General features: G+C 56.5%; 11 protein-coding genes across 11 annotated transcripts in view; 8 read left to right on the top strand and 3 right to left on the bottom strand.

Annotated features, from left to right (window-relative positions):
- Positions 1-981, top strand: part of CHGG_04517 (uncharacterized protein) — a gene marked incomplete at both ends in the record, with an annotated part of 1,705 nt that extends 724 nt beyond the window's left edge. The window contains 2 exons of the mRNA XM_001223730.1: positions 396-593; positions 658-981. Of these exons, the coding sequence (XP_001223731.1) occupies positions 396-593; positions 658-981 (522 nt within the window). The remainder of the gene's footprint in view (positions 1-395; positions 594-657) is intronic.
- A 919-nt stretch (positions 982-1,900) lies between these two features.
- On the top strand, positions 1,901-3,105 carry CHGG_04516 (uncharacterized protein; the record flags this gene model as incomplete). The annotated part of the gene is made up of 3 exons (XM_001223729.1): positions 1,901-1,948; positions 2,082-2,885; positions 2,959-3,105. The coding sequence occupies 3 exons, from the start codon at positions 1,901-1,903 to the stop codon at positions 3,103-3,105; spliced, it is 999 nt and encodes a 332-aa protein (XP_001223730.1).
- Positions 3,106-3,669: 564 nt separating this feature from the next.
- On the top strand, positions 3,670-4,625 carry CHGG_04515 (uncharacterized protein; the record flags this gene model as incomplete). Its single annotated transcript, XM_001223728.1, has 3 exons — positions 3,670-3,720; positions 3,842-4,484; positions 4,543-4,625. 3 exons carry the CDS (start codon positions 3,670-3,672, stop codon positions 4,623-4,625), a joined length of 777 nt encoding a protein of 258 aa, XP_001223729.1.
- Positions 4,626-5,093: 468 nt separating this feature from the next.
- CHGG_04514 (carbamoyl-phosphate synthase, mitochondrial precursor) lies at positions 5,094-7,142 on the top strand (the record flags this gene model as incomplete). The annotated part of the gene is made up of 3 exons (XM_001223727.1): positions 5,094-5,172; positions 5,777-5,898; positions 5,958-7,142. 3 exons carry the CDS (start codon positions 5,094-5,096, stop codon positions 7,140-7,142), a joined length of 1,386 nt encoding a protein of 461 aa, XP_001223728.1.
- Positions 7,143-8,022: 880 nt separating this feature from the next.
- CHGG_04513 (uncharacterized protein) lies at positions 8,023-10,008 on the bottom strand (the record flags this gene model as incomplete). The annotated part of the gene is made up of 1 exon (XM_001223726.1): positions 8,023-10,008. The coding sequence occupies one exon, from the start codon at positions 10,006-10,008 to the stop codon at positions 8,023-8,025; it is 1,986 nt and encodes a 661-aa protein (XP_001223727.1).
- A 946-nt stretch (positions 10,009-10,954) lies between these two features.
- Positions 10,955-12,371, top strand: CHGG_04512 (uncharacterized protein; the record flags this gene model as incomplete). The annotated part of the gene is made up of 2 exons (XM_001223725.1): positions 10,955-11,606; positions 11,665-12,371. The coding sequence occupies 2 exons, from the start codon at positions 10,955-10,957 to the stop codon at positions 12,369-12,371; spliced, it is 1,359 nt and encodes a 452-aa protein (XP_001223726.1).
- Positions 12,372-13,498: 1,127 nt separating this feature from the next.
- CHGG_04511 (uncharacterized protein) lies at positions 13,499-14,590 on the bottom strand (the record flags this gene model as incomplete). Its single annotated transcript, XM_001223724.1, has 3 exons — positions 13,499-13,674; positions 14,144-14,287; positions 14,344-14,590. 3 exons carry the CDS (start codon positions 14,588-14,590, stop codon positions 13,499-13,501), a joined length of 567 nt encoding a protein of 188 aa, XP_001223725.1.
- Positions 14,591-17,661: 3,071 nt separating this feature from the next.
- Positions 17,662-18,606, top strand: CHGG_04510 (uncharacterized protein; the record flags this gene model as incomplete). The annotated part of the gene is made up of 6 exons (XM_001223723.1): positions 17,662-17,681; positions 17,977-18,048; positions 18,117-18,160; positions 18,230-18,244; positions 18,306-18,374; positions 18,434-18,606. The coding sequence occupies 6 exons, from the start codon at positions 17,662-17,664 to the stop codon at positions 18,604-18,606; spliced, it is 393 nt and encodes a 130-aa protein (XP_001223724.1).
- Positions 18,607-19,164: 558 nt separating this feature from the next.
- Positions 19,165-20,100, top strand: CHGG_04509 (uncharacterized protein; the record flags this gene model as incomplete). Its single annotated transcript, XM_001223722.1, has 2 exons — positions 19,165-19,266; positions 19,327-20,100. 2 exons carry the CDS (start codon positions 19,165-19,167, stop codon positions 20,098-20,100), a joined length of 876 nt encoding a protein of 291 aa, XP_001223723.1.
- An 89-nt stretch (positions 20,101-20,189) lies between these two features.
- Positions 20,190-21,066, bottom strand: CHGG_04508 (uncharacterized protein; the record flags this gene model as incomplete). The annotated part of the gene is made up of 4 exons (XM_001223721.1): positions 20,190-20,402; positions 20,589-20,681; positions 20,821-20,902; positions 20,996-21,066. The coding sequence occupies 4 exons, from the start codon at positions 21,064-21,066 to the stop codon at positions 20,190-20,192; spliced, it is 459 nt and encodes a 152-aa protein (XP_001223722.1).
- A 918-nt stretch (positions 21,067-21,984) lies between these two features.
- Positions 21,985-23,916, top strand: CHGG_04507 (uncharacterized protein; the record flags this gene model as incomplete). The annotated part of the gene is made up of 4 exons (XM_001223720.1): positions 21,985-22,489; positions 22,555-23,573; positions 23,640-23,726; positions 23,812-23,916. The coding sequence occupies 4 exons, from the start codon at positions 21,985-21,987 to the stop codon at positions 23,914-23,916; spliced, it is 1,716 nt and encodes a 571-aa protein (XP_001223721.1).
- Between the last annotated feature and the right edge of the window lie 193 nt (positions 23,917-24,109).

The following is a 24,109-nucleotide window of genomic DNA, read 5'->3' as shown; positions in this document are numbered from 1 at the left end:
CGCCTCCGGACGGGCGCTCCCCTTTGTCCCAAGCGCACCAGATCCATTGCCGACTCCCAGAAGGGCCCAAGCTTTCGCATTTGTCGACGAATTAGGGGCACCTGGTTTTGGAGGATCTCAGGGTCCCGGATTTGACCCAAGAGCGTAGGCCTTTCCTCTCTCGCTCAGAGACAGGGGGATCCCAAGCAGGTGGTGTGGCGCTGGTCCCCTCGTGCACCCCGCTCTTACGCATAAGATTTCGTCTGAAGTAGGCTGGTCGATGCTGGTTCGGACCCCGGTGTCCCTGGACAGTAGCCAGTATATCCCGCAGGTCCCCGATTGAGTTGATCAGATGGGTCAAGAAAGAGTTCCGTGACCTCGAAGTCATAGGAGGCAGCAGTGTGACTCGGAAACAGGCTGCCTCTCCGTTTGCCGCTGGCCTCGAAGGTCTCAAGATCGGCATGGGTAGAGGGAGTGCTTGCATCATCCAAGAAGTCATGAAGGTTCGTCTTCTTCCCGGGGAAGCTGGGGACAGCGTCCCCCCGTTCGCCGGTAACCCTGCCAAGCCTAAGGTCAGGGTTGGTAGCATTCAGAATGTCGGGCCCATGGATAAGGTTGGTTGCCCCCCCCCCCCCCCCCCCTCTTTTCGGCGGTAATGATTGCTGACCCACTCCGCAGCTCAAGGAGCTGTTCAATGCCTACCAGCCCTTGTCGGCCAAGATCGCCCTGCGCCCGATTCCCCGGTTTATGATCAAGAAGCTCCAGGCTCGCGGCGAGCCCCGCAAGGGCCGTGGCTTCGGCTTCGTCACGCTGGCCTCGGAGGAGCTGCAGCAGCAGGCCGTCGCGGAGATGAACGGCAAGGAGATCGAGGGCCGTGAGATCGCTGTCAAGGTTGCCATCGACAGCCCGGACAAGACGGACGATGACTTTAAGGCCACCGAGGCGGAGGACACGAACGGCACCGAGCAGGTTGAGGCTGCCCCGGCTGTCGCGGCCGCCTAAATGATGATGCTCTACTCTTGATGAGCACGCAGCATACATCAATGGAGATACGAATGCACGCGCTTCTTCTATTCGGCAATCTCCCCGTTCGTCTGTATTACTTTTAGGCGCGTGCATCTTCTTAACGACCGGAAATGGGTGGATGATATTTTTTTTCCTTTTTTTTTGCCAATGGCTAGACGGGATATTTCATGAAAGCGAGATTAAGGGAGGGATACTTCTGGCGTCCTGGAATTTGCGCAGGCTTCTAAAAAGGGGTACTGCGGGTAGAGTTCAGGGACACTTATCCATTATCTTGCGGCTTTCTGCAGAAATATCCCCTAATATCCTCATGACCTACTTTCTTACTTTCTTTACGTGGGGATGGACGGACGGCTTTCACTCTTTGGTCTCGCACCCTCGGGCGTGTACACTAGGCTTCGCCGGAGTCAGGTTGGGGCATAAGAAAAGTTTTCGGTCTCCACAATACGTGATACGCTTTGCTTGCTGATTTTGAGAGTGATGTGATATGTGCGTGTATCAAGCATGGCGTGTTCCGTGTGGGTGAAGGGATGCGGGAGGTTGCAGCGGTTCCTGCAGGGGGTCATGGAGAGGCATGATTGCGGCGGCGTCCAGACCCTGCCGATTGGCCCCGCCCAACCGAAGTCCAGAACCACTTGTCCTGTCGCGATAAACTTCGCCCAGAATCTCCAAGCGCAGCCAATTCCATCTCTCCGCGCCGTCAACTGGTGCCCGAGAGAACTTACCTGGTAGTGCTGTCTTACGAATTGTTGAACATCACGACAACTCAATCCGCTCGTATACTCTCAACAGCCACCAAACCTGGTGCAAACGCCACGATATCCGAACGCTTCGAATTGTCTTCCTCGATCTGCGCGGTCTAGCACAGTAGATCGCACCCAGCAGCTGGTTGCCCAAGATGGCCTCGAAAGCTATGTGGGAGGTCGATCCCGAGACGAGATCTAAAGTAGGTGTTTCTTCCCTCCATGTCCCCTACCTGTTCTCTCCTCGACCAACGTCACCCTATCCCCTCAGCTATGTTTCCTTTCCGCGCTCGTGTTGCTGACGGCACCCCCTTTCTTTTGCGCGCGCGCATCTAGCTCGTCACCATCCAGGCCGAAGCCCAAAACAACATCTGCTGCGACTGCAGCGCGCCATCACCGCAATGGGCCTCGCCCAAGTTCGGCATCTTCATCTGCCTGTCGTGTGCCGGCGTCCACCGCGGCCTGGGCGTCCACATCTCCTTCGTTCGCTCCATCTCCATGGACGCCTTCAAGGCCGCCGAGATCGAGCGCATGCGCCTGGGCGGCAACGAGAACTGGCGCCGCTTCTTTGAGCAGCATGAGGACACCAAGATGCGCGGGCTCAGCTGGGACGATGCCACCATCGCGGAGCGCTATGGCGGGGAGGCCGGCGAGGAGTGGAAGGAGAGGCTGAGCGCTAAAGTCGAGGGCCGCGAGTACGTGCCCGGGGAGAAGGCGGCGAGTGCTAGTGCCAGCCCAGCTCCTGGTGTGGGGGGTCCGTCGACGGCGCCTACGCGCAGCGGGCCGAGGACGGGCACGCCGCTGAGTGGGAGTGCTGCTGCTGCGCCCACGGGTGGGAGCAGGAGTGAGAGCCCCGCGCCGGGTGGGAAGATCAAGGTAGATGTGGACTACTTTGCGAAGCTGGGCGAGCGGAACGCGCAGCGGTCGGCTGACTTGCCGCCGAGCCAGGGTGGCAAGTATGCCGGTTTTGGCAGTTCGGGGCCGCGGCCGCAGAAGCAAGAGCAAACGATTCCCGGGCTTGACGACTTACAGAGAGACCCTATGGCGGCTATCTCGAAGGGCTTTGGGTGGTTCGCGTCGACGGTCACGAAAACGGCTAAGAATGTCAACGAGGGGTTCATCCAGCCTACGGCTAAGCAAGTATGTGGCTCTTTATTTCTCTCGCATTTCTTCACAGCCTTCATAGCCCCAACGTACTAACAAAATTGGCCAGATATCCGAGACCGACTTTGCGGCTCAAGCACGCAACGCCGCCCGCCCAGGCCGCGGCGGTCAGCCCAAGGCAGGTGCTAAGACGGCGCAGGATGGGTTCACTCGGCTTCGTCGAGGGCCCCAGTGGCAGCGGGTACAAACCCGGTGAACACGAATGGCGACAATTTTGACGAGAGCAGGCGGGGATTCTGGGACGATTTCTCTGCTGCTGCCGACCAAAGGCAGGCCAGCGGGAGCTCAATAGGCACGGCGGCCATGGGGAAGGGTGGGAGACAGGGCAGCTCACAGGCCCCGGCGGCAAACAATAAGAAGGAGGAGTGGGATGATTGGTGAGGGTATGGTTGGGGGGTAAGAGTTGTGGGGCGTTGGATGTTGCTAAGGGGAGAAGAGAGGCAGGTGAGGAGGCAGATGGAGTTCCGGTGGCTTCCTGTAGGCATTGGGATCATTTGATGAGTCTGATCATGATAGAGCGGAGATAGTCTTGGTTGTTACGTCCCCTGAGATCTTTCTGGTGTAGTTGTTGCGAGGGATGGATGGTTGGACATTTGTGGTCAGGGTTAGGGATAAGGTAGGGGTCAGGTTGCAACGACCGCTTGGCCGAGGTTGGCATCGGCACTAGCCGGGGAGGGCCATGGCAAACCGACCGTCATGGGCCGCATTCAACGCTTCTCTCTTCCTTTCTCAGCCCGCCATTGAACGTCAAAACCTCACCATGTCAGCGCTACGGATATTGGTCCCCATCAAGCGGGTGATTGACTATGCGGTGAGTGAGTTACCGAAACAGGAGACCCCGTCCGATCAGTTCGGTCCCGCGCGACTACATCTTCCCGATCTGATGCGTCCATAATGAACTGGCCCCCGCTGACTTTGCTCACCCGATCTAGGTCAAGCCGCGCGTCAACAAGGCGCAAACCGGCGTCGAGACGGCCGGTGTCAAGCACAGCATGAACCCCTTCGACGAGCTCTCGGTCGAGGAGAGCGTGCGCATCCGCGAGAAGTCCCGGGCCCCCGGCGGCGTTGAAGATATCTGCGTCCTCAGCGCCGGGCCCCCGAAGGCCCAGGATATCTTGCGCACCGCCATGGCCATGGGCGCCGATCGGGCCATTCACGTCGACGTGAAGGAGGGCGACGACCTCGAGCCCCTAGCCGTTGCCAAGCTGCTCAAGGGGGCAGTAGAGCAGCAGAAGAGCAACCTCGTCATCCTCGGCAAGCAGAGCATTGACGACGATGCCAACCAGACGGGGCAGATGCTGGCCGGGCTGCTGGGGTGGCCGCAGGCAACGCAGGCGAGCAAGGTCGAGTTCGGCGAGGGAGACGCTGTCAACGTCACGCGTGAGGTGGACGGTGGCGTGGAGACGGTGCGCGCGAAGCTGCCGATGATCATTACGACGGATCTCCGCCTCAACGAGCCCCGCTATGCCAGCCTACCGAATATCATGAAGGCGAAGAAGAAGCCGCTGGAGAAGAAGACGCTGGCCGACTTCGGCGTTTCGGCGGAGAAGAGGCTCAAGGTGCTCAAGGTTACGGGTGAGTTGTGCGCAAGCGGTACTTCCCAGGCGTTTATACTTTGGCTAACACTGAACAGAGCCACCTGCGAGGCAAGGCGGCGGCAAGGTCGAAGACGTGGATGGTCTCATTTCCAAGCTCAAGGAGCTCGGCGCTATCTAAAAAATGGGATAAGACCCTGTATATATTATGGACTAGCTCATGCAATAGAGTTAACGGTAGGCTGTGCAGTGGCAAGCAGGTCGATGATGCGATATGTCTAGCTCTTGTGTCCCTCATCCAACGACGGACACTTTGCTTACCTCTAACGCGGATGCCTACCTTGTGAGAATCATGCCCCGCAATTTGGCCTCTGGCGTTTTGCCAATTCCGGACGGTTGTTTCCAATCTGGCCCAACGAGTCAAGTCGGAAGGCGAAACAGAGCCCTCGGTTTCCCGCAAAAGCTTCCCCCACCCCTGTGTGACTCCATCACCTTTTGGTTGCGCCCTTGCGCCCCCTTGCGCCCGAAGCCGCAGCAAAAGAATGAGAAGGAGCCCGTTTTTCGGCCCTGTGCCTGTGGGTTCCCAGCCAATGGTAGCCTCGGCCAATTGGCTGGGGTGTGCGAAATCCGGTGGAGCCCAGTCGACAAAATGTCATTTTTTTTCTCCCGCCAATCCGACATTTCGTTCCTTCTTTTTTCTGAGTCAACTTCGACAACGCGGAATTCCAGTGAGTGGTGAACTTGGATTACCACAAAACGAACCACATCCTCTCTTCTATCGTGGACCCTGAAACGGCTCCTCTACTTGCACTGAATTGGCCCTTATCGAAACCGCGCTGATGAAAGGTCGCCTCTCTATCTTCACTTCTCAGGTATGTTTGCGCTGCACCGGGGGGGTCGTGTGCTCCGCGACCCCACCAGTGCACTCCCCTCTGTTTCCGAATGTCCCATTCCCGACTCCGGCGCGAAAAGATTATAGTTATGGCTTTCCGCGGCCCGTTCGACCGTTCGTTCGGTCTCCCGTTCTTCTGGCTCTTCCATGACAACTTGCAGTCCACGGACAGAAGCTAATGTGCTGGCGCGTTAGGACTACCTCTCAGGTCCGCCCAACCATTCAAGGTCTTGACTCACCGCTTCGTACTGACGAGAATTTTTAGACCATCTCTGGAGAGCCCTATCAGCTTAAGAGCCCCCCTGTCCGACACTAGAGTTTTTATATCCTCCTTTATCTTCCCTCCTAAGTACCATCACCAGCATGTTCACTTCGTTGGCCGCCCTGCCTCCCCCGTGCCTTGGGTCATGCCGCCCCCAAGGCCCCCCTTCGCCTCGCAGGCCAGGCCCGCCTCTTGAGCAGGCTGGCAGTAGACGGAAGCAAGGGCAGAGCTATGCCCGTTCTCAACACCACCAGGGCCACTGCTGCCGCGTCCGGCGTTGACGCTACCTTGACCATCAGGGTACGTTGTCGCTTGATGCATCACTTCAGGCCTTGCCTCCACTGACTCTCCCGTGACAGGACGGCCCTGTGTTCCATGGCACAGCCTTCGGTGCCAACTCGAACATTTCGGGCGAGGCTGTCTTCACCACCTCGCTTGTCGGGTACCCCGAGTCTATGACGGACCCCTCCTACCGTGGCCAGATCCTGGTCTTCACGCAGCCCCTCATTGGCAACTACGGCGTGCCCTCGAATCAGCGCGACGAGTACGGCTTGCTCAAGTACTTCGAATCCCCCCATATCCAGTGCGCCGGAGTCGTCGTTGCCGACGTGGCTGAGAAATACAGCCACTGGACGGCTGTTGAGAGCCTGAGCGAGTGGTGCGCACGCGAGGGCGTCCCTGTCATCTCGGGTGTCGATACCCGTGCCATTGTCACGCATTTGCGCGAGCAGGGTTCTTCCCTTGCCAGGATCTCGATTGGTGATGAGTACGACGCCGACGAGGACGAGGGCTTCATTGACCCTGGTGCCATCAACCTGGTCAAGCGCGTGAGCACGAAGGCTCCGTTCGTCGTTTCGAACCCCAACGCCACCTTCCATGTCGCCCTGATCGATTGCGGCGTCAAGGAGAACATCTTGCGCAGCCTGGTCAGCCGCGGCGCGTCTGTCACCGTCTTCCCCTACAACTACCCGATTCACAAGGTTGCCGACAACTTCGATGGTGTCTTCATCTCGAACGGCCCCGGTGACCCGACTCATTGCCAGGAGACTGTTTACAATCTGGGCCGGCTAATGGAGACTTCGTCGGTCCCTATCATGGGTATCTGCCTCGGCCACCAACTCCTCGCTCTTGCCGTTGGCGCCCAGACCATCAAGCTCAAGTACGGCAATCGTGCTCACAACATTCCAGCCCTCGACTTGACCACTGGCCAGTGCCACATTACCAGCCAGAACCACGGTTATGCCGTCGACGCTAGCACCCTGCCGAGCGAGTTCAAGGAGTACTTCGTGAACCTCAACGACGGCAGCAACGAGGGCATGATGCACAAGACTCGCCCCATCTTCTCGACCCAGTTCCACCCCGAGGCGAAGGGCGGCCCCATGGACAGCTCATACTTGTTTGACAAGTACCTGGAGAACGTCCAGATGTACAAGGACAATTCCAAGGTCTACCGTGACAACAGGCCGTCACAGCTGATGATCGACATCCTTAGTAAGGAGCGCGTCGGTGTCGAGCCTTCGCCCCTGGCTGCAAACGCTATTTGAGTTTCTTCGTTCCTGGCTTGCTTGCATGGTTCGGTTACGGGTCTAGGGTTTAGCGTTCCTTTCGTCATTCAATGGTTTTGAGGCATCTTTTCATGGGAGTATGAGGAGGGGTCTTGGGTCATCTGATGAGCAAATTGATATCAGTTCCATGTATCTTACCTTGCGTAGATGCTAAAAGTGACTTTTTGCTGGTACTGGATGGTCGTCTTGGGTGATACATTGTTGCCTTCATCTTTCTCTTGTGGCCGTTCTGTAGCCGCTGATGTTCACCATGCGTTCAAATGTTAGAGCTCCTGCTCGAGCTAATTTTATCGATCAAAGAACGGCACAGGCACAGCATCAAAAACGGGGAACTTTAAAACCAGGGTATCTATTTCGTACAGCTCAAACTTTTGACAACATCCACGAGTGAGCCCGTGAATTCCTCTACCTTACATGCATGAAGATCGCTAGAGATAAGATGGAGAGCCCGGGAATCCCTCGCCCCGATAGCGAGTCAGCCGTTCGTCCTACGTCTACAAACACATGCTGGCGACGGTTGCCTCCTTTTCTCTAGCTGGCCTGGCCGCCTCGTCGTTGTATCGTTTGACTTGCAAGTCTCCGAAACCGAAGAGGTTTTTCTTTGTAATGGGGTGGCGAGCAAATCTTGGTATATATCCATGGGTTCGTTTTGCCCCTAGTTCGGGACAAGCTTTCTCAAGTTAGGCGGCCGTTTAAGATCGCCGTGAGGGGATCGATGCTAGCAGCTAGCCGTTCGTGAAATCTGGCTGGGGGGATTAGGCTATGTGCCGGGGCTTGAGGTGGTTGTTGATACTAATTAAATGAGCTTGGGGTTGACGGGGCATGTGCCAAGCCACCCGCGGAGCGGTTAAGGGGTGCCCTAGAAACGGTCCCGTCTACCACCACCACCACCTCCCCATCTTCCACCGCGGCCGCCACCACCGCCAAACGTGGGAAGCGGCTGACCGTCAAAGCGCGAGCGAGGGACCTCGTCACGGTAGCGGTCGCGGCCAAAGTCCCTGTCACGGTCGTCGCGGCGGTCGCGGCGATCGTCGTCCCGATCTCGGTAACTGCGGTCATAATCGTTGCGGCGGCCGCCGCGGTAGCCGCCGTCATCACGTACGGGCCGGCGGGGAGAAGGGGTGCGGCGGCGGGGTGGGCCCCGGTTGCCGCCGCCGCGACCCATGCCCGCACGGCGGCGATTGTTCTCGCGGTACGGATGGCGGATGCCGACGAAAGCTTCCTTACCGCGGTCGACAAACATGTCGCCATCTTCGAATGTGTACCTGTTGATCTCATCCGGGCGGCCCAAGTCGCGACGGCGGTCCCTGGTGATGTGCGCATTCATGTTGTCCAACCGGCGCTTGGCGACGTCCTCCGGGACGGGCTTGTATTGAATGGACGGGTATGCGCGCGTAGTCTTGTAGTCAAGGTTGCGGTCGTTATTATCGTTATAGTCGCGGTTGCGGTCGCGGTCGCCAGCAGTGGCTACGGTCGATGCCGGCATTTGCGCTTGGCGGTAGTGGTTCGTTCCTCGGCCACGCGGACCCAAAGGCGCTCCCTCGACGCCTGGGTAGCTGCGCGCTGGCCCGGTCGGAACCGGAGGTGGGCCGAGAGGCTGCCTCGTGGAATTGCGACGGATGGGCTCCATCTCTGCGTTTACCAGACTGGCTGTGATGATTCCTTCCTCGTCGGGTTCGTAATGAACTTCCCAACGATTTGATCGTCCACCTTCAGAACGCTCTCGCTCGATCCACTCGGCCACCTTATCCTCGGGGATGAAATCTGCCCAAAGTTCCTTTCTGTTGCGCTCGTTGGGCCACACAGTCCCGTGCAAAGCTGTCCGGACTCGCGAGGCTGCAGAAACGCTGGTGAAACTCACAAGCGCGTGAGTGCGAATTTGGTCGAGATGGAAATCAACAAGACAACTCGGATCGGGTGCCGCACCAGGCAATGCGGCAAGGTCAACCAGGTAGTCTTGCAACATCGGCTCCCTCAAAGGCCTCATAAAATTCTTTATGTAAAGTGCAGATGTGGCGGGGTGCTGTGCTGGCGCAACGTCTCTTTCGAACTCTGGGATCGGCTCGTCGACGGAGTCGCCCGATTGCTCTTGGTAGCGTTGCGGGGTAGGCGCTCGGTGGTGCTGCCAGTTGCGCTCTTCGGTGGGTTCGTGGTGATCCTCTTTCTCGAACGGAGAAGTCTCTAGGGTAGTTGCGTGGATCTCTGCCGCCGTTTGCGGAGTAGGCACAGGTTGAGCCACAGGCGAGTACTCGCGGGTCGCCTGAGAGCGGAGGTTGTTGGTGTGCAGAGGAATATTTTCTTCACCAGGTCGGTCGTTGCTAGGTCGCGCGCGCTTTCTGGATGACTCGATCTCGGGCGGGGGGCTTCGCGACCGACGTTTGCGGCTCACAGTGTCCGTAATGATTTCGGTGGCAGGGATTGGCGTGGTGTTGGCAGCCTCGTCAACATCCTTGGGAGCCAAGTCCTGTGCTGGAACTGGGACCTCGGCCGACTCGGCGGGCTCAATGGCAGCTGCGGGTGTGCTGTCTGTGTCTTGGTTGGTGATTGGAGTTTGCGCAGCTGCCTCAGCGGTTGAGGGATGCGGTGCCTCTGCAGAATCTTCTTCTCGTGGGAGAGGCGAGAGGGCGGTGTCCTGCTCCTCCGCTACACCCTTCTCAGGCGGCGAACCATTCGCTTCGTGATCGTCTTCCACTGAGTCGTCGCGGGGCTCTGGTGATGTTCGGTCACTCTCAAACGTAACTAACCGGTCGATAAGGTCCGCCTTTTTCCCGTTCTGCGGTAGGTTGCGCCGTTTTAGCTCCTGGCGCAACTCCACCACCGTCATCCGACTGAAGTCTATCGCCATGCTGGGTGACGACGTGGTGGTGGCGGGAAAGCAAGTTGAGACTGGGAAAGGCGCGTCGCGATGACAGGGCGAAGTCCAAGTGCAACAAGGAGCAAAAAGTCGCCTAATGCGACTTTGCAAGTCATTTAGTTCATTGCAGGGATCTTTTGGATCTTTTAGCGTGTTTCTCTGAGCGCACGGTCCAAGCCCTGCCAGCCGGCCGAGCCAGCCAACGGCAGTTGAGGCAGCTGAGACCCTGGACCCAGCATCGCCGAACAAGGAATCTGGGCTTCCAGTTCTTGACCTCAAAATTGTTGCTGTGGTTTTCCTTCTCCACGCCTCCATCTGTATATTTTGAGTCTTGGATGTAATCGAGAAGTAAGGCTCCCTCCATGAAGCGATTCCAAAGGGTTGCACTTGGACATTCCCCGCCCTTGGGCATCTGCAAGCCCTGCAGTGGCAGGGTGTTGGCAATGATGCAGGTACAGATGACATCTCAGACTGATTTTTTCGCCTTACATGGTGGATTGATTCTGCTGTCTCATGCTCATTCGCCGGTTCCCCGCCCATTACACCTTAAGGCGGCTCGGGCTCTTAAGCGATGAAGGCCTCGCTGTCGTGGCTGCCGGAAACGTTCAAAACCTGTAAATCAATAGGTGCCCAAAATCGGTCTTTGTATTCAGAAGGTGCCACCCCGTTTTCCGCGGTTGGTCTTGCCATTGTTCCCAACCCTGACGTTCGGTTTCTCAGTGACGACGGAAATGGAAACCGAGAATACTCCTTCTTTCTCTTCGAGCCTTCCACCACTCAACTCAACTCAGTCGTGACCAGGTCTGGGAGTGAAACATTCGCCGCCCCGTCGATTTCGTCACCGCCCTCGACTCGAGCTCAGCAACTCGTCACAAAGTTCCTGACAACATCAACTCCTTCCTCGTCTTCAGCTCGGGTGTGACTCGTGTGTATAGCCATGAATTTCACTTTCCCGCCTCCGCCGCATAGACCAAGGATTATGGAAACAATCACCGCTTTGGGTGATTTGCCCATAGCGACACCCCATTCGCAAGGCACAGACGTGGAAATGCAGGACATAGATTGGACTGAAAACATTGGAGATGAGACGTTATATGACAGTCCCTGCCGCCCTTCAATTGAGATCGGGTATGACGCCGCCCTTCGAGGTGGTGTTATACATCCACCGCCGAATCTTGCTTGGGCTCGAAAAGTGGCAGTCGCTTCGCAGCAGAGCCAGCAAGTCGACTATGTCCAGTATGTTGAGGACGAGGACGAGGCGGATATCGACTACGAGGACCTCGTAGATGGATATGAAGACGACGGCCACAGCACCAGCAGTGACTGGGACGGCTACGGCACCCTTCCGCTGACTATGGACGAATACGACGAGGCTGTAGCCGGCATGGAGGGCAGCGATGGTTGGAATGCGGACCAGAAGAAGTTACACAAGCTGATCTACATGCGCGGCCTTCATCCCATGATGCCGTCGTGGTGGAGGGTGAACTTCAAGATGTGGGGGATCACACAACCACACCTCGACCACGTTTTCACGCCCAAGCATAGCAAAAAGCGCGTGGCTATCCATGCATATGGGAGCGAAGTAGCTGGTAAGCTAGCTCCCTCTCCATCTTAGTATCCCCCTCGAGATTACTAACACCGATACAGCGGGCAAAGCTCTCGAGTCCCTGTTTTATCTCTCCCAAACAGTCACGGACTACGAGGAGATTGGGAACCAGGATAAGATTGCAAAAACCGTGGTGAGGGGGATCCGGGGCTATATCAGATGGGCCATGCGGGACGCCGGGATCGACATGCGTAAAACACTACTTAACTTGCTAGTGCAAGCGTACCCGCCGGATTTCCGAGCCGACGACGACTCCGAAGGGGCGGAAAGCGATTTTGCGCCCTCACCCGTCAGCAACAACGAAGACCAGGAAGGAGAGATGACGGGCACCGATGAATACAAAGACAAGGCCGTCGAAGCTTTTGAGGCCGCGGAGGCACAGCGCGCCAGACGGTTCACACACGCCGTTTCGCGCGACCTCGAGAGGAGATTGCTGGGGCTGGGCCAGCGCTGGCGCGACCGGTTGCGGATCAAGGGGGGCAAGGGTTTAATCGCAGCGCCGCCAACCCTGTATGCCTTTGCTGTCATCCAGCACATTGCTATGCTTGCCAGCCACGATCCGAGTTCCTCGGCCAACCCGGTTGTCGTTCTGGAGCAGGTCCATTTGAATGATCGCGGCAAGTGGCTATGGAATGCTTTATCCATCGCTCTCCCCATCAATATGGCAAGGGATGCCTTGAACAGTATGTGGGAGACAGGCGTCGTTGTAGCAGAGCATTTGGACCGGGAGGTCGATCCCGATTTGTGAGGTAGTGGCGGAACGGTCGAAATTGGTGGTGTTCAGTTTCATCGCTGGCTTGGAGTTTCAGTTCGCGGGAAAACAGATAGATACCAGATGCTTTGATAAGTTCGAGAGTCATATACCCAACCCAGGTGTTCCTGTAATATTATCGGTGGTCCTTAACCGTTCTGTTTCATCCAGCCTCCCTTCCGAAATCGGTACCTATCAGGTTCGTATGTCTTTCTAGAATCAGAAGAAATAAAAGCAAATTCGGCCACAAGGTCCCTCGGTGTACGAAGTAGTAATTTCAACACATCGTCCCCAACATTAACATCTAACTATTCGTAGTTGGAACTGGTGGATGTACACCCTACTCCACCATAGATCCCATGGTACCTATTCGTAAACCGGGACTCTCTTCCGGTCGGTGGAATTCGGAGTTGGTTTCGACCCTGGGCTGTTCATGGCGGAGCCGCAGCATCGGCAATGTATTGAGCCGAATGACATCGTCCATTGTCTCTTCATCTTCTCTGCTATTTGGCAGGATGTTGTGTGCTCATTTCCGTTCCCCGTTCCTTAGTCAGCGGTGCAAATGTGGGTTGTTCTCCGAGATCGCTGCGTCGCATCCGACTGATAAAAACGCTTGGCATCTGCTGATGGATTTTGGCATCGAATAGGAACACCAACCGATAATCGGGCCCAAAAAGGTTGAGGCGCAGCGACATCCACCCATTCCGACACGAATCCGGAGCCGGGCCCAGCCAAGTCCGGGGAAAGCGAAAGTCCCAGAAATGAACGGGGATGACAGATGATCTGATAATCTCGCGTTCGTCAAGGGTTGCGAGTGGTCATTTTGTCCCGCAAGTGTCTCGGAGCTCTCGGGGACAAAGTTTCCTATTGCTCACAGATTCGTACAACTTCTTGAGGTCGAATGTGTGAGATTGCCGTTTTGGCTCAAAGTATTCGCACCGTAAACCTAATCCAAAGAGGCGGTGGGGATGCGACCCCCAAATCGCAGATCATAGCAGCGCCAAGGCGTTCTGGCTGATGAGGCGTCTGCTGGCGGTCACCACTAGTAACGAATAGAGAGAACACGCAGAGCAATGAGAGAAACAATCACACCCGGCCTGGCTGGGGGCCGGTCAATCAACGTCTCAGCTCGGGCCGTCCGAAGGGAAGTTTTCTGGAAAGAGCTGGCTTTGGCCGACGTAATTTGCAGCCCTGATGCCTGTCGACCCCCTGTCGTTCCCTTGTCTGCTGACATTGCACAACCTCTGATTCGCCAGAGATTGGAAGAGCGGGTCATCTTCGCTTGCACCCTGCCAGGCTCCTGTCGTTGAGAACAGGGCATCGAGCTGCTCCTCCCTCAAAATCGCCGCTCAACAGCGAGTTATTCGAGAGGCCAGTCATCTCCAGTTCCAGATCTTGACGCCCTCTCGCGGCTGGCCCATTTCACTCGGCTTCGAAATTCAACTGTACCATCCCAAATCGCCATTTCAGCCCGCCACCCTTCTCGAATACCACTTTGATTATCTGGACTTTTCCGCCGAGAGGGCACTTTCGAACTCAAGTGGCCCGCCTTCGTTTGGCGAAGATCTGATAACCAGTACTGTGGGTCGGGGACCGCAGGAGTTGATTATGCAGTTCGCCTTCCCTCCTTGTTCAAACCCCTGAGAACGACAGCGACACTAGCCCCAGGCTACTTGCTTCTTCAGCCTCGCATTCTTGAACTACAGCGGTACTCTTTCACTTTTCCCCCTGACCACGAATTCACCTTCCGATCGAGCTCTGTGGCGTACCTCGACCACACTTGGACGGTGGCTCTCCTTCTTTGATACCCGCATCGCCCAAAGCGACCCCGATCGCCCAATAGTCTAGGAGACGGCAACAATTGGCGACATCGGACTTGATCTGTCCATCGCGGCCATTTGCCTTGTCCCCATCTGCTGAGGTGTTTGTTGTCCAGGCGACCCACGCTTCTCCCGTCTTCCCAGCGAACCGCCGTTGAAGTTTGGTTGTTGCTCTGAAGTCCCCAAGATGACGCTGTCCGAAAATCCCAAGCCTTCGGCACCGCATCCTCTGGCGGAAACCGCACCCGCTCCTCGCCGGACCGCTCTCCCTACAAGGCCTACGTCTTCGAGGGATCTTGGGGACTCGACACAACGTCCACGGCCCGAGGTCGTTCCTTGCGAGGGGCAAGTTTCCTCTGGGCGCAACGCGAGGACTTCACCAGCACCAACACACATCTCTACCGTTTCACCGGCTCCTCTAAGCCCCACACATCACACGGCGGCAAGCCCATCAAATCAAGGAAGACCACCTCCTGAGCCTAATCAAGGGTATACGGGTCAAGTTTGCAGGTGCGCCAACTAATGTTCGTGATCTTTTATATCCTTCTAACGTAGTACAGTAATTGCGGCACGACGAGAACGCCTCTGTGGAGGAGATCGCCGCAGGGCGAAACGATTTGCAACGCGTGCGGACTATACTTGAAGGCTAGAAATGCTTCCCGTCCAATCAACCTGAAGCGGCCCCCCGCCGGCCCTGGAAGCGGCGCTCGACACTCACCCATCAAGCTCTCGCCCAAAATTCAAGTCCCGTTACTGCCGAATGCACCAGCAGCCAAGTATGTCGCCGCCGATCAGACGCCGTCGGGATCATGCCCGGGCGGAGGGAGATGTAATGGCACGGGCGGTGCCGAGGGATGCAGTGGCTGTCCGGCGTTCAACAACCGAGTCTCGAAAAGTGCGAGCTTGAATGTCCTAAAGTGCCAGGGAGCATCCAAACAGTCCCCGAGCAGTCAGGACGAGCCGACACCGATAGATGTTGCTGCTTTGCAACTCCAAAACCAAAACACCACGGTCGTTATCGCATGTCAGAATTGTGGCACGACAATCACTCCTCTCTGGCGGAGGGATGAAGCTGGTCATACCATTTGCAATGCTTGCGGTAGGGACTCGTTTCCCCGCCACGCCCGGGGTGCTGTGCTGACTAGATTGCAGGACTCTACTACAAGCTTCATGGCGTACATAGGCCTGTGACAATGAAAAAGGCCATCATCAAACGAAGGAAACGAGTCATACCCGCATCGGGTGGCCAGGATTCAGAAAGTACGCCCAGCGAACGTGCAGACTCGCCGCCCTCGGAAGCGGAAACACCAAAGGAAAGAGGATCAATGAATCCAGATGGGTCTGTAAACTTGGGGCTTCGACGGCGTCAGGAACCGTCCTTGACCCTGGTCCCGGAGACAATCCTTATGCAGAATCGACAGACGTCTCCGCTACCGCTGAGCAGTCTGGGGCAATATCACTCATCCCACCCGAATCAACCTCATCACACCCCCGAATCGCTTACTAACGAGAACCGGCTGGCCCCCTTAACCTCCATCCCAATGCCGGACGACCGACAGTCGTCACTGTCGCCGGCGTCCTTTCTCTCGCCACCACGGAAACGATCGTTTTCTGCCACCGACATGGAACCCCATTATCAGAACGAAGCAGATCAACCAAAACGCCTCTCATCTATCAAATCGATTCTCAACCCGACCGCAACAAGTCCAGCACCGGAAGACACCCCCGGACGACAACTTCAGTACTTTGGGGGACCTGGCAGTACGGCAACTTCCTCACCGAGTCCGGGGCCGTACCCTACCAGTGGCTATACATCAGCCCCCCATCAGCTTCCGAGCCCGCGAGGTGTTCATGCACGCGAAGGAGAGAGATCTAAGGCGGAGAAGCGTGCGATGCTAGAACGGGAAAGAGAGATGATGAGGGAGCTGCTAGCGGCCAAAGAAAGGGAGCTTGCTGAGCTGGGGGAATAAATACAGGATGGGCACTTCTGGATTAGGGAGGGAAGGTACACGAAGGTCATATACAATATGTAGAAAGGAATATGATGTTCTCGAGCTAACCACATGCCAAGCCGTTGCAACTGCACTAAGTTCTGTTAGGGAGCTGCTCAACTACCTGAGACTACTTTCTGTCCTCCTGACGCTGCCCGATGGACACTCGCTGTTGTCCACCGTTGTCCATCCCCATACATGTGACGCAGAGTTGCTTCCCCGACATAACTAGTAACGATCTCAACTGATCGGTAGCTCAAACAACCCGTACTCTCAATCATTATCAAGATGTTCATAAAAAGCAGCATAGCAGCAGAAGTTGCTCTCATTGATTAGATTAGGCGCTGGTGAGAGACGCCCTCCAACGCGCCCTGAAAGCAGGGTGCGAAGAAAATACGGAAAAGACAATAGTTAGTGAAAAAAAACATTGTAAAGCTTTTTGGGAATATCCACCACTGGGCCGCCCGAGATACCCAACTCCAAAAAAGCACTCAAAATACCAAACCAAATGGACAGGAAGCTGGCTGCGGCACCGATACCATTGTCGTTGAGATACTGGATCGGGAAGAAGCAGAAAATGCCCGTTGCTTGGAAGGTTCGGCGGACGTCCTCGACAAATTGGTCGTTCCACGGTGTTGAGTAAGTGCCGGCAAGACCTGCGGCCGCAATGTTCGAGGGCTTAGCGAGATCCCAGAACCCATGGCGGCCAATCCTCTTGACACCTCCACGGCGGAAGCAAATGCCGAGTATTCTAAAAACGTTGGGAAGATCACTGCCGCCAGGGGGGTGGAGGACAATGCGCTTGTGCAGGAACCAGAGCAGTAGCGGAAGGGGGAGGTAGAGGATGAGGGGTATTACGAAGGCGAGCTACTATTTACTATGCGCCGTTAGTGTCTAGCGCGCCTAGGACATCATCCCGTACAATGCCACTCCAAGCTCAAACACTCTTGCTCTCCAAATGTGAACGGTTCATGCGATTTAATGTCTCAAGCATCCATGCCGCAGCAGTTTGTTTTAAAGTTATATGAGGGGGGTTGCAATCACCACATGATTTATGTAACCTCATCCCATTTGATCCTACCTGGAGGTCCTACCAAATAATTTAGGTATTCGAGCGGGCGTCTTTGCCAAGACCTCCTGGTGGAAGCCACGCGCAGCGGAGTGGCGGAGCCAAGCCCAAGTGCGTCGCATCAAGCCGCCAAGGCCCACTGTTTCGCAAGCTCCCCAGCCAGCTTGTTTCCAGCTTCCAAGTGTCGACAAGCTCGACCATCAGCCTCCTTCCCCCTTTCAAGTGAAAACTACATCGCCAATAACCTCGACACCCCAAACGCAACTCAACCCCAGGGCACACCCCGCACGCGAGCGCATAACACAGATCAACACCGAACGAGACCTCGCCCACGCCGCCGCAAACGCAATTAAAACCACCGCCGAACCAGTTTGAGCTTTGCCGCGCCGAAAGACAGATCGCCCACGATGGACTTCTCCGACTCATTGTACGTTTTCCCAAGAGCCAACCGGCCACTCCTCCAACGACAACAACAACAACACCCGCCGACGCGCCCTGCGTAAAGGGAACCGCCTTGAATGCCCCACCTGCGTGCGCGCCCCGCTGCTTCGTCCGGTTTCTGGTGCAGGGGCCTATCCCGTCCGTCCCCGTCCAGGGTCGTGATGTGACGTTGCGGTGCGCGCGCGGGCGCAAGGTACAGGGCGCGTTGGTTGGGGAATTGGAGGGGTGATGGTTACTTTTTTGAGGGGTTGATGGCTAACGTTCTGCGATGCTGGTTGTAGTCGCATTGTTAACCTCGTCGTCGCGGTGGCGATGATCCTTGGAGGTATCGCGCAGTTCTTTCCCATCGGGTTGTACGTTCGCCTTTCCTGGGGGTAGGGATTGAAGGGAGCGGCGGGTACTGACGGACGGGGGGTTATAGTCAGTCATCGATTGTTGGTGTTTATGTGATCGTGTTTGGGTTGGGTAAGTCTTGCCGGTTGTTTTGGACAGAGGGGGATGATGAAGGAATGCGATGCTAATATGCCATGATAGCAACCGGTCTGCTCGGTACGATACCTCGAAGTACACTCGCATTTCGGCGGAGTTGGGGACTAACGTTTCGGTATAGAGTTCCAGATTCCCCCCCAGGTCGGCCGCTACGCCTCGTTCCTGTTCTCTTTCATCGGCCGTGGCATCTGTATGTTTCCCATGCCCCGCCGTCCGCCAAGAGCTCAGATTGACCGTGTTTGTGTTTAGTTTACATCTTTGTCGGTTCCATCCTGTTCCGCGATCACTGGACCCGGATCGCTCCCGGCTCCGTTGTTGCCCTGGTCGGCATCGCATACGTCGCCCTCGAGTTCATCCCCTCCATTGAGCCGCCCGCAAACATGCGTGAGGCCGATGCCGGCTGGGGTTCTGAGCAGGTTTAAGAGCTGCGACCTACAGGGTGGCCTTCTCTAGTCCGGCGCGTGTAAGTTCTTGGTGAGCCTCCACGTGCCCGGAATGTGAACGGAGATACCCCATGGGAGGAGGGCGTCGTGTGATCCAAAAACAGCCAAGCGAGCTATACTTGCAGTGGAGTCTAGGGAAACTTGGGAGAATATTGGAGGATGTGGGATATTTGGCGAAGGGCTACTTCGGAGAGTGTTAGGCGGAGAGCAAGGGTCGATTCAAGGGGTTGATCTAAGTTGTATGATATTAGTTCATGAGGGTATCGGCGGCTCAGGGGCCGATTTCCGCTCTTTGGTTCGGAAAGAGGTTGAGACAGGGTTAGGGTCGGGATAAGTCCCTCCAGCTTTCTTATCACAACCACGACGAGGGGCAGCCCATAAAATTTCGAGACTGGTCGTCAAGGTCCCCACAATCACCGGCCTCGGCGAAGCACAGCTCACAATCCCGCGGATTTGGACGAAATTGAAGACCACCATCGAACATCTGAAGCAGCTCATATACATACCGAGTACCTCGGTGCTTCGACAAACCACACAATGGGAAAGAAGCGCTCAAGAGATGCCGACGGGCAGGGGGACGTCGAGATGGCCGACCCCGCCGTCACCAAGCGGGATGATGATGATAGCTCGGACGATGAGGTGAGAGGCAATTCGCCTGAGCCGTTGCTTTTCTGACTGACGCTATCTGCGGCATCGTAGAATATGGACATTGTCAACGTAGACTTCGAGCTCTTCAACTACGACTCGCAAATCGACTTCCACGGCGTCAAGACCCTTCTGCGACAGCTCTTCGACACGGACGCCCAACTCTTCAACCTCTCCGCACTCAGCGACCTCATAATCGAGCAAAACACGATCGGCTCGACCTGCAAAGTCGACGACAAGGCCAACGACGCCTACGCCTTCCTCACCGTGCTCAATCTGCAGGAGCACCGCGCGAAGCAGCCCGTCGCGCAGCTCATCGAGTACCTGACGGACCGCGCCAAGAGCAATGACAGCCTGGCGGGCGTCCTGCCGGAATTGCTGGCCTCGGACAAGCACGTGGGGCTGGTATTGGCGGAACGGCTACTCAACATGCCGGCCGAGGTGATCCCGCCCATGTGGACGTGCATGATTGACGAGATTGAGGCGGCCGTCGAGGACAAGGAGCCGTACGAGTTCTCGCACTACCTGGTTGTGTCGCGTACCTACCGCGAGGTGGCGTCTAGCCTGGACCAGAGCGAGCGCAAGCAGAAGAAGGCGCGGGAGGAGGCCGAGCTGCAGTTCTTCCACCCGGAGGATGACGAGATGCGCAAGCACGCGGTCGCATCTGGGGCGTACGACTTCACCAAGGAGGGCGAGGCCGTCGCGGACAGCAAGAGGGCGTTCCAGGAAATGGGCATCAAGCCGTGCGGTTTCATGATGCTGATCGAGGCGAGCAAGTTCCAAGGCGCCGTACAGGCGATCGCCGAATATATTGGCACAGCGACATAGCAGATTTGCTGGCAGCAAAAATGGGCAACAAAAACAAATCAAGGCTTTTTTATTCCACGGGCTCCAACCTCTGCATCAAGTACTCAACCTCAACCTCTTTTGTCAGAGGGATGACCAAAGTCCTCAATACAATAGTCCACGACAAGCGTCCCACGTTGATTCTTGCTCTGGGATCCCACCCCGTCGGGCCCCCAGCGAAAGGGTCGGTACCGATACGTTTGCGCCTTGAGCTTGTAGCCTCCTCCAGCACCTTCTTCTCGACCGCCTTGTTCGTTGATGGCGTCTCCAATGGCCTGCCCTGTCTCCAGCACGTGATAAGGCGGGTAAAACTTGTCCGCCTCAGGACTGGAGACTTAGACTCGGCCACGAACTTGCCATAAGTGAATGCGCCTCGACAGGGCCTGCAAGCAGGCGATGTCGCACGTCGCCGACGACCCGTAGTTTTCTTGCGACACGCCCCTGTCCCCGCGCCCAAAGTCCGGACACACCTTGGGTAGGAATTTTTCAATGTAGAACTTCTTGATTTTGTCGTTGACGTTGACGTCGTTGGGGTACGAAGATGCGGGGGTAATCGAGTGAATCTAGGATGGGCTTCTGTACGGCGTCCGGAAAGAAGGGGAACTCGTCGGGGGACTCGTAGCGGCGGATCAGTGACTGCAGCCTCTCCTGCTCCGCCAGGTACCAGTCCATGAAGCTTAGGCTGCTGTTGGGTATCTGTACGGCGCCTGGGGTGTAGATGTTGGGGTTAAGCGGGAACTGCACGCGCTCGATCAGGTGGAAGGTGATGGTGTCCTCCAACCGGCTGACGACATGTGTGAGCATCCGGGCAACCCTCACCATCGAAGGAGCGGGGCGAAAGGAGGGAAGTGGTGGGGGATGTCTTGACTGAACTTACATCAACTGGAAGCGAATGCGAGACAAGTCAAGAGCCTTGGAAGACTCGGAGAGGTCGATTAACGAGTCCATGGTGGCGCTGGGTTATTAAAAATACTATTCAGGGTTGTTTTCGAAGTTGGGAGAAAAGGAAAAGTCGGTGTTGACTCTGCGGTTAACGACTCTCTCACTTTTGAACGCCTTTTGGGTCCAGGTTCCGAATCGGAGCAGCCCACTAACAAACACTGATCTGTGTGACGCACCGAACAATTTTTGGGGCCTTGGCATGCCATCCCATCTGGCAGCCACGCAGACTCGGAGGGAATGTGACACCCCTGTTGCCCTGAGGTCCACCTTGGCACGCAAAGCTGGAACACCTGCCCCGGTCCGGGGGGGTCCGGTTAGCCCGCCCACCCACCAAGCAACCTTCTCGCCGCATGGATTGCCGGTCTAACAATTTTGTGCCGCATCCATGAATGACACCCACCGTTGTCCTCGAGGGGCATTTTGCTCCAATCAATCTTTGCATTTTCTTAGCTACTGACAACGACACGAGACCTCCGAAACATCAATTTGCCTCGGACTTCTCCTGATATTTATCAAGATTGCCGCTCTATAATTCCTCATCGGCTCCGGGCTGCGAAAGCGCGCTCTAGCCGGATTGAATTTGGGCGGGCCGAAGGGGGGCAAAGTTTTACGGCGTCGACGGATGGACGACCCGGGGCACGACAATGAATTTCCGGACCTGTCGTCATTTGACGACGAGTCCTCGGTGATATCTGTGAGCAAGATACCCTCCGTCCCGGCGCCGTTGCGGTTGGGAGGCAGTTGGGACGCAACGGAAGGTTATTGTGAAAGGGAAAACAACATGCCACGTATGCGATGGGTACTGACACATCGCCACGGCAGACGCGAGGGCTCGAAGCATTCGGTCGCAAAGTCACCACCACGGCCGCTCATCTCATAGCCCCGCGAGCCGATCCTGCTTCGAATCCAACATACCAAACCGCCATGACCGAGGTACACCGGCAGCTGCGCAGGCCGGGACTGCAGCGGAGCATGTTCTCCATGGCACGCACGACGCCGACGGACATGGTCCGGTCGCGCCTCTCGACCAAGGAAATTCAGTCCCGGGCGCTGGCGTACGTGCCAGATGAACTGCTCCAGAACATCCCCGACGGTGATAGCTCCTACTCCCTGTTTCAGGGGTTCCAGGCCAGCTTCCCCGACTTCACCGAGGAAGGTAAAAAACACAGGCGGCGGGTTTCGCGAGGAAGAAAATTGCTCGACGAAGGCCCAACGATACCCGATGGGACTCCTGAGTCGGTACAGAGGCTCAAGAAGGAGAAGGCGTCCATGATGCACCAATTCGAGATGCTTGGCATCCGCAAGAACATGGCGAGCAGCGAGATCCGGGAGATCGATGCCAAGATGGAGAACTTGGCCGGTATGCGCCGGATTATCCTCGAGAGGCTAGCAACTTTGGAACAGGACGAGGCGATACTGGAGCATGACAGTCAGTGCCTTTTTTTTTTTTTTTTTCAGCGTCTCCGCACCCCCTGTGATACTAACTGTTAGCAGTTGTCGAAGTCGAGGGTAGGTTAGAAGAGGCGCAGGAGTTGGCGAATGAGGCCGGGGAGCTGGCGCATACGCCTAAATCGGAAGACGATGCGGCATCCGAAAAAGGCGACACGCCCGGGTTCATGTCTCAGTCCGTCTACGAGAAGCTGCCCTCGGTAGGCAGTACTTCTTCCAAGAAGAAACCGCGCAGCATCCGGCGGAAAACTATGCCGATCCTTCACGAGCACTTCGAGCCGGGTACCATGATTCGCTCAATGCGTGCACATCACGATAGCATCACAGCCCTTGACTTCGATGCCCCGTTCGGCTTGATGGTCACCGCCGCGATGGACGACGCCGTCCGAGTATGGGATCTCAACGCAGGGCGCTGCATCGGCGTGCTGGAGGGTCACACGGCCTCGGTCCGCACGCTCCAAGTTGAAGATAACTTCCTCGCCACGGGCTCCATGGATGCCACGATCCGGCTATGGGATCTTAGCAAGGCTCACTACGACCCGCAAGGTAGCCAGTTCGGAAAGGATGATGAGGATGACGAGGACGCCATTGCGTTCGAGAACCCCGACGACCATCCTGTCGACCCCCCCGCTGGTAGCATGTCTGATTGCCCGCTGTTTACCCTAGAGGCGCACTTGGACGAAATCACAGCACTGCATTTCCGTAACAATGTTCTAGTTTCTGGGTCGGCTGACAAGACGCTGCGGCAGTGGGACCTGGAGAAGGGACGGTGCGTTCAAACGCTAGATGTGATGTGGGCCGCTGCACAAGCCTCGGCGCTCTCGACAAGTGACAGTACCTGGCGGCAGACCTCCCGGGCGCCGGATACGGCGGCTGATTTCGTCGGTGCGCTGCAGGTGTTTGAGTCGGCGCTGGCGTGCGGCACGGCAGATGGCATGGTCAGGCTGTGGGATCTGCGGAGTGGACAGGTCTCCCGTAGTCTCGTGGGCCACACGGGGCCAGTGACTTGTCTCCAGTTTGACGATGTGCATTTGGTGACAGGTAGCTTGGACAGGAGCATACGGGTATGCTACCTTTCTCCTTCTCTTCACGACTTTCCTAGCGTGATGCCATACTAACCGTAACTACAGATATGGGACTTGCGCACCGGATCATCCACGACGCCTTTGCGTACGACCACCCCCATCACGAGCATGATGTTTGACACCCGCCGCATTGTGTGTGCCGCTGGCGAGGACGTGGTCAAAGGTGTACGACAAGGTTGAAGGGCGGCACTGGGATTGCGGTGCGGGCGCGGTCGAGACCGAGCAAGAAAGGGAACCCGCCGTGGTAGAGCGCGTGCGGATCCGCGACGGTTACATGGTCGAGGGCCGCCAGGACGGCATCGTCGGGGTCTGGACATGCTGACCAACGCCACGCTCCTATATGTTGTGTATAGTATGTATGTACATACATGGTCGTGTACGGATATGTATCCGGAGGACTGAGCGGGCGAAAGTGTTTGTTTGAGATCTACGGGATAGAAGTAAAAAAAAAAATGTCACGAAGTCGCCATCCAAGTCAAGTTTGGTTCAGCCGATGCCGGATTGTCGTGTGACCC

This window comes from Chaetomium globosum, genomic scaffold (assembly GCF_000143365.1).
Source record: "Chaetomium globosum CBS 148.51 scaffold_4 genomic scaffold, whole genome shotgun sequence".
In the NCBI taxonomy this organism is placed as follows: domain Eukaryota; kingdom Fungi; phylum Ascomycota; class Sordariomycetes; order Sordariales; family Chaetomiaceae; genus Chaetomium; species Chaetomium globosum.
Note: the sequence above shows the minus strand (reverse complement) of the source record. Positions and strands in the feature narration are given on the sequence as shown.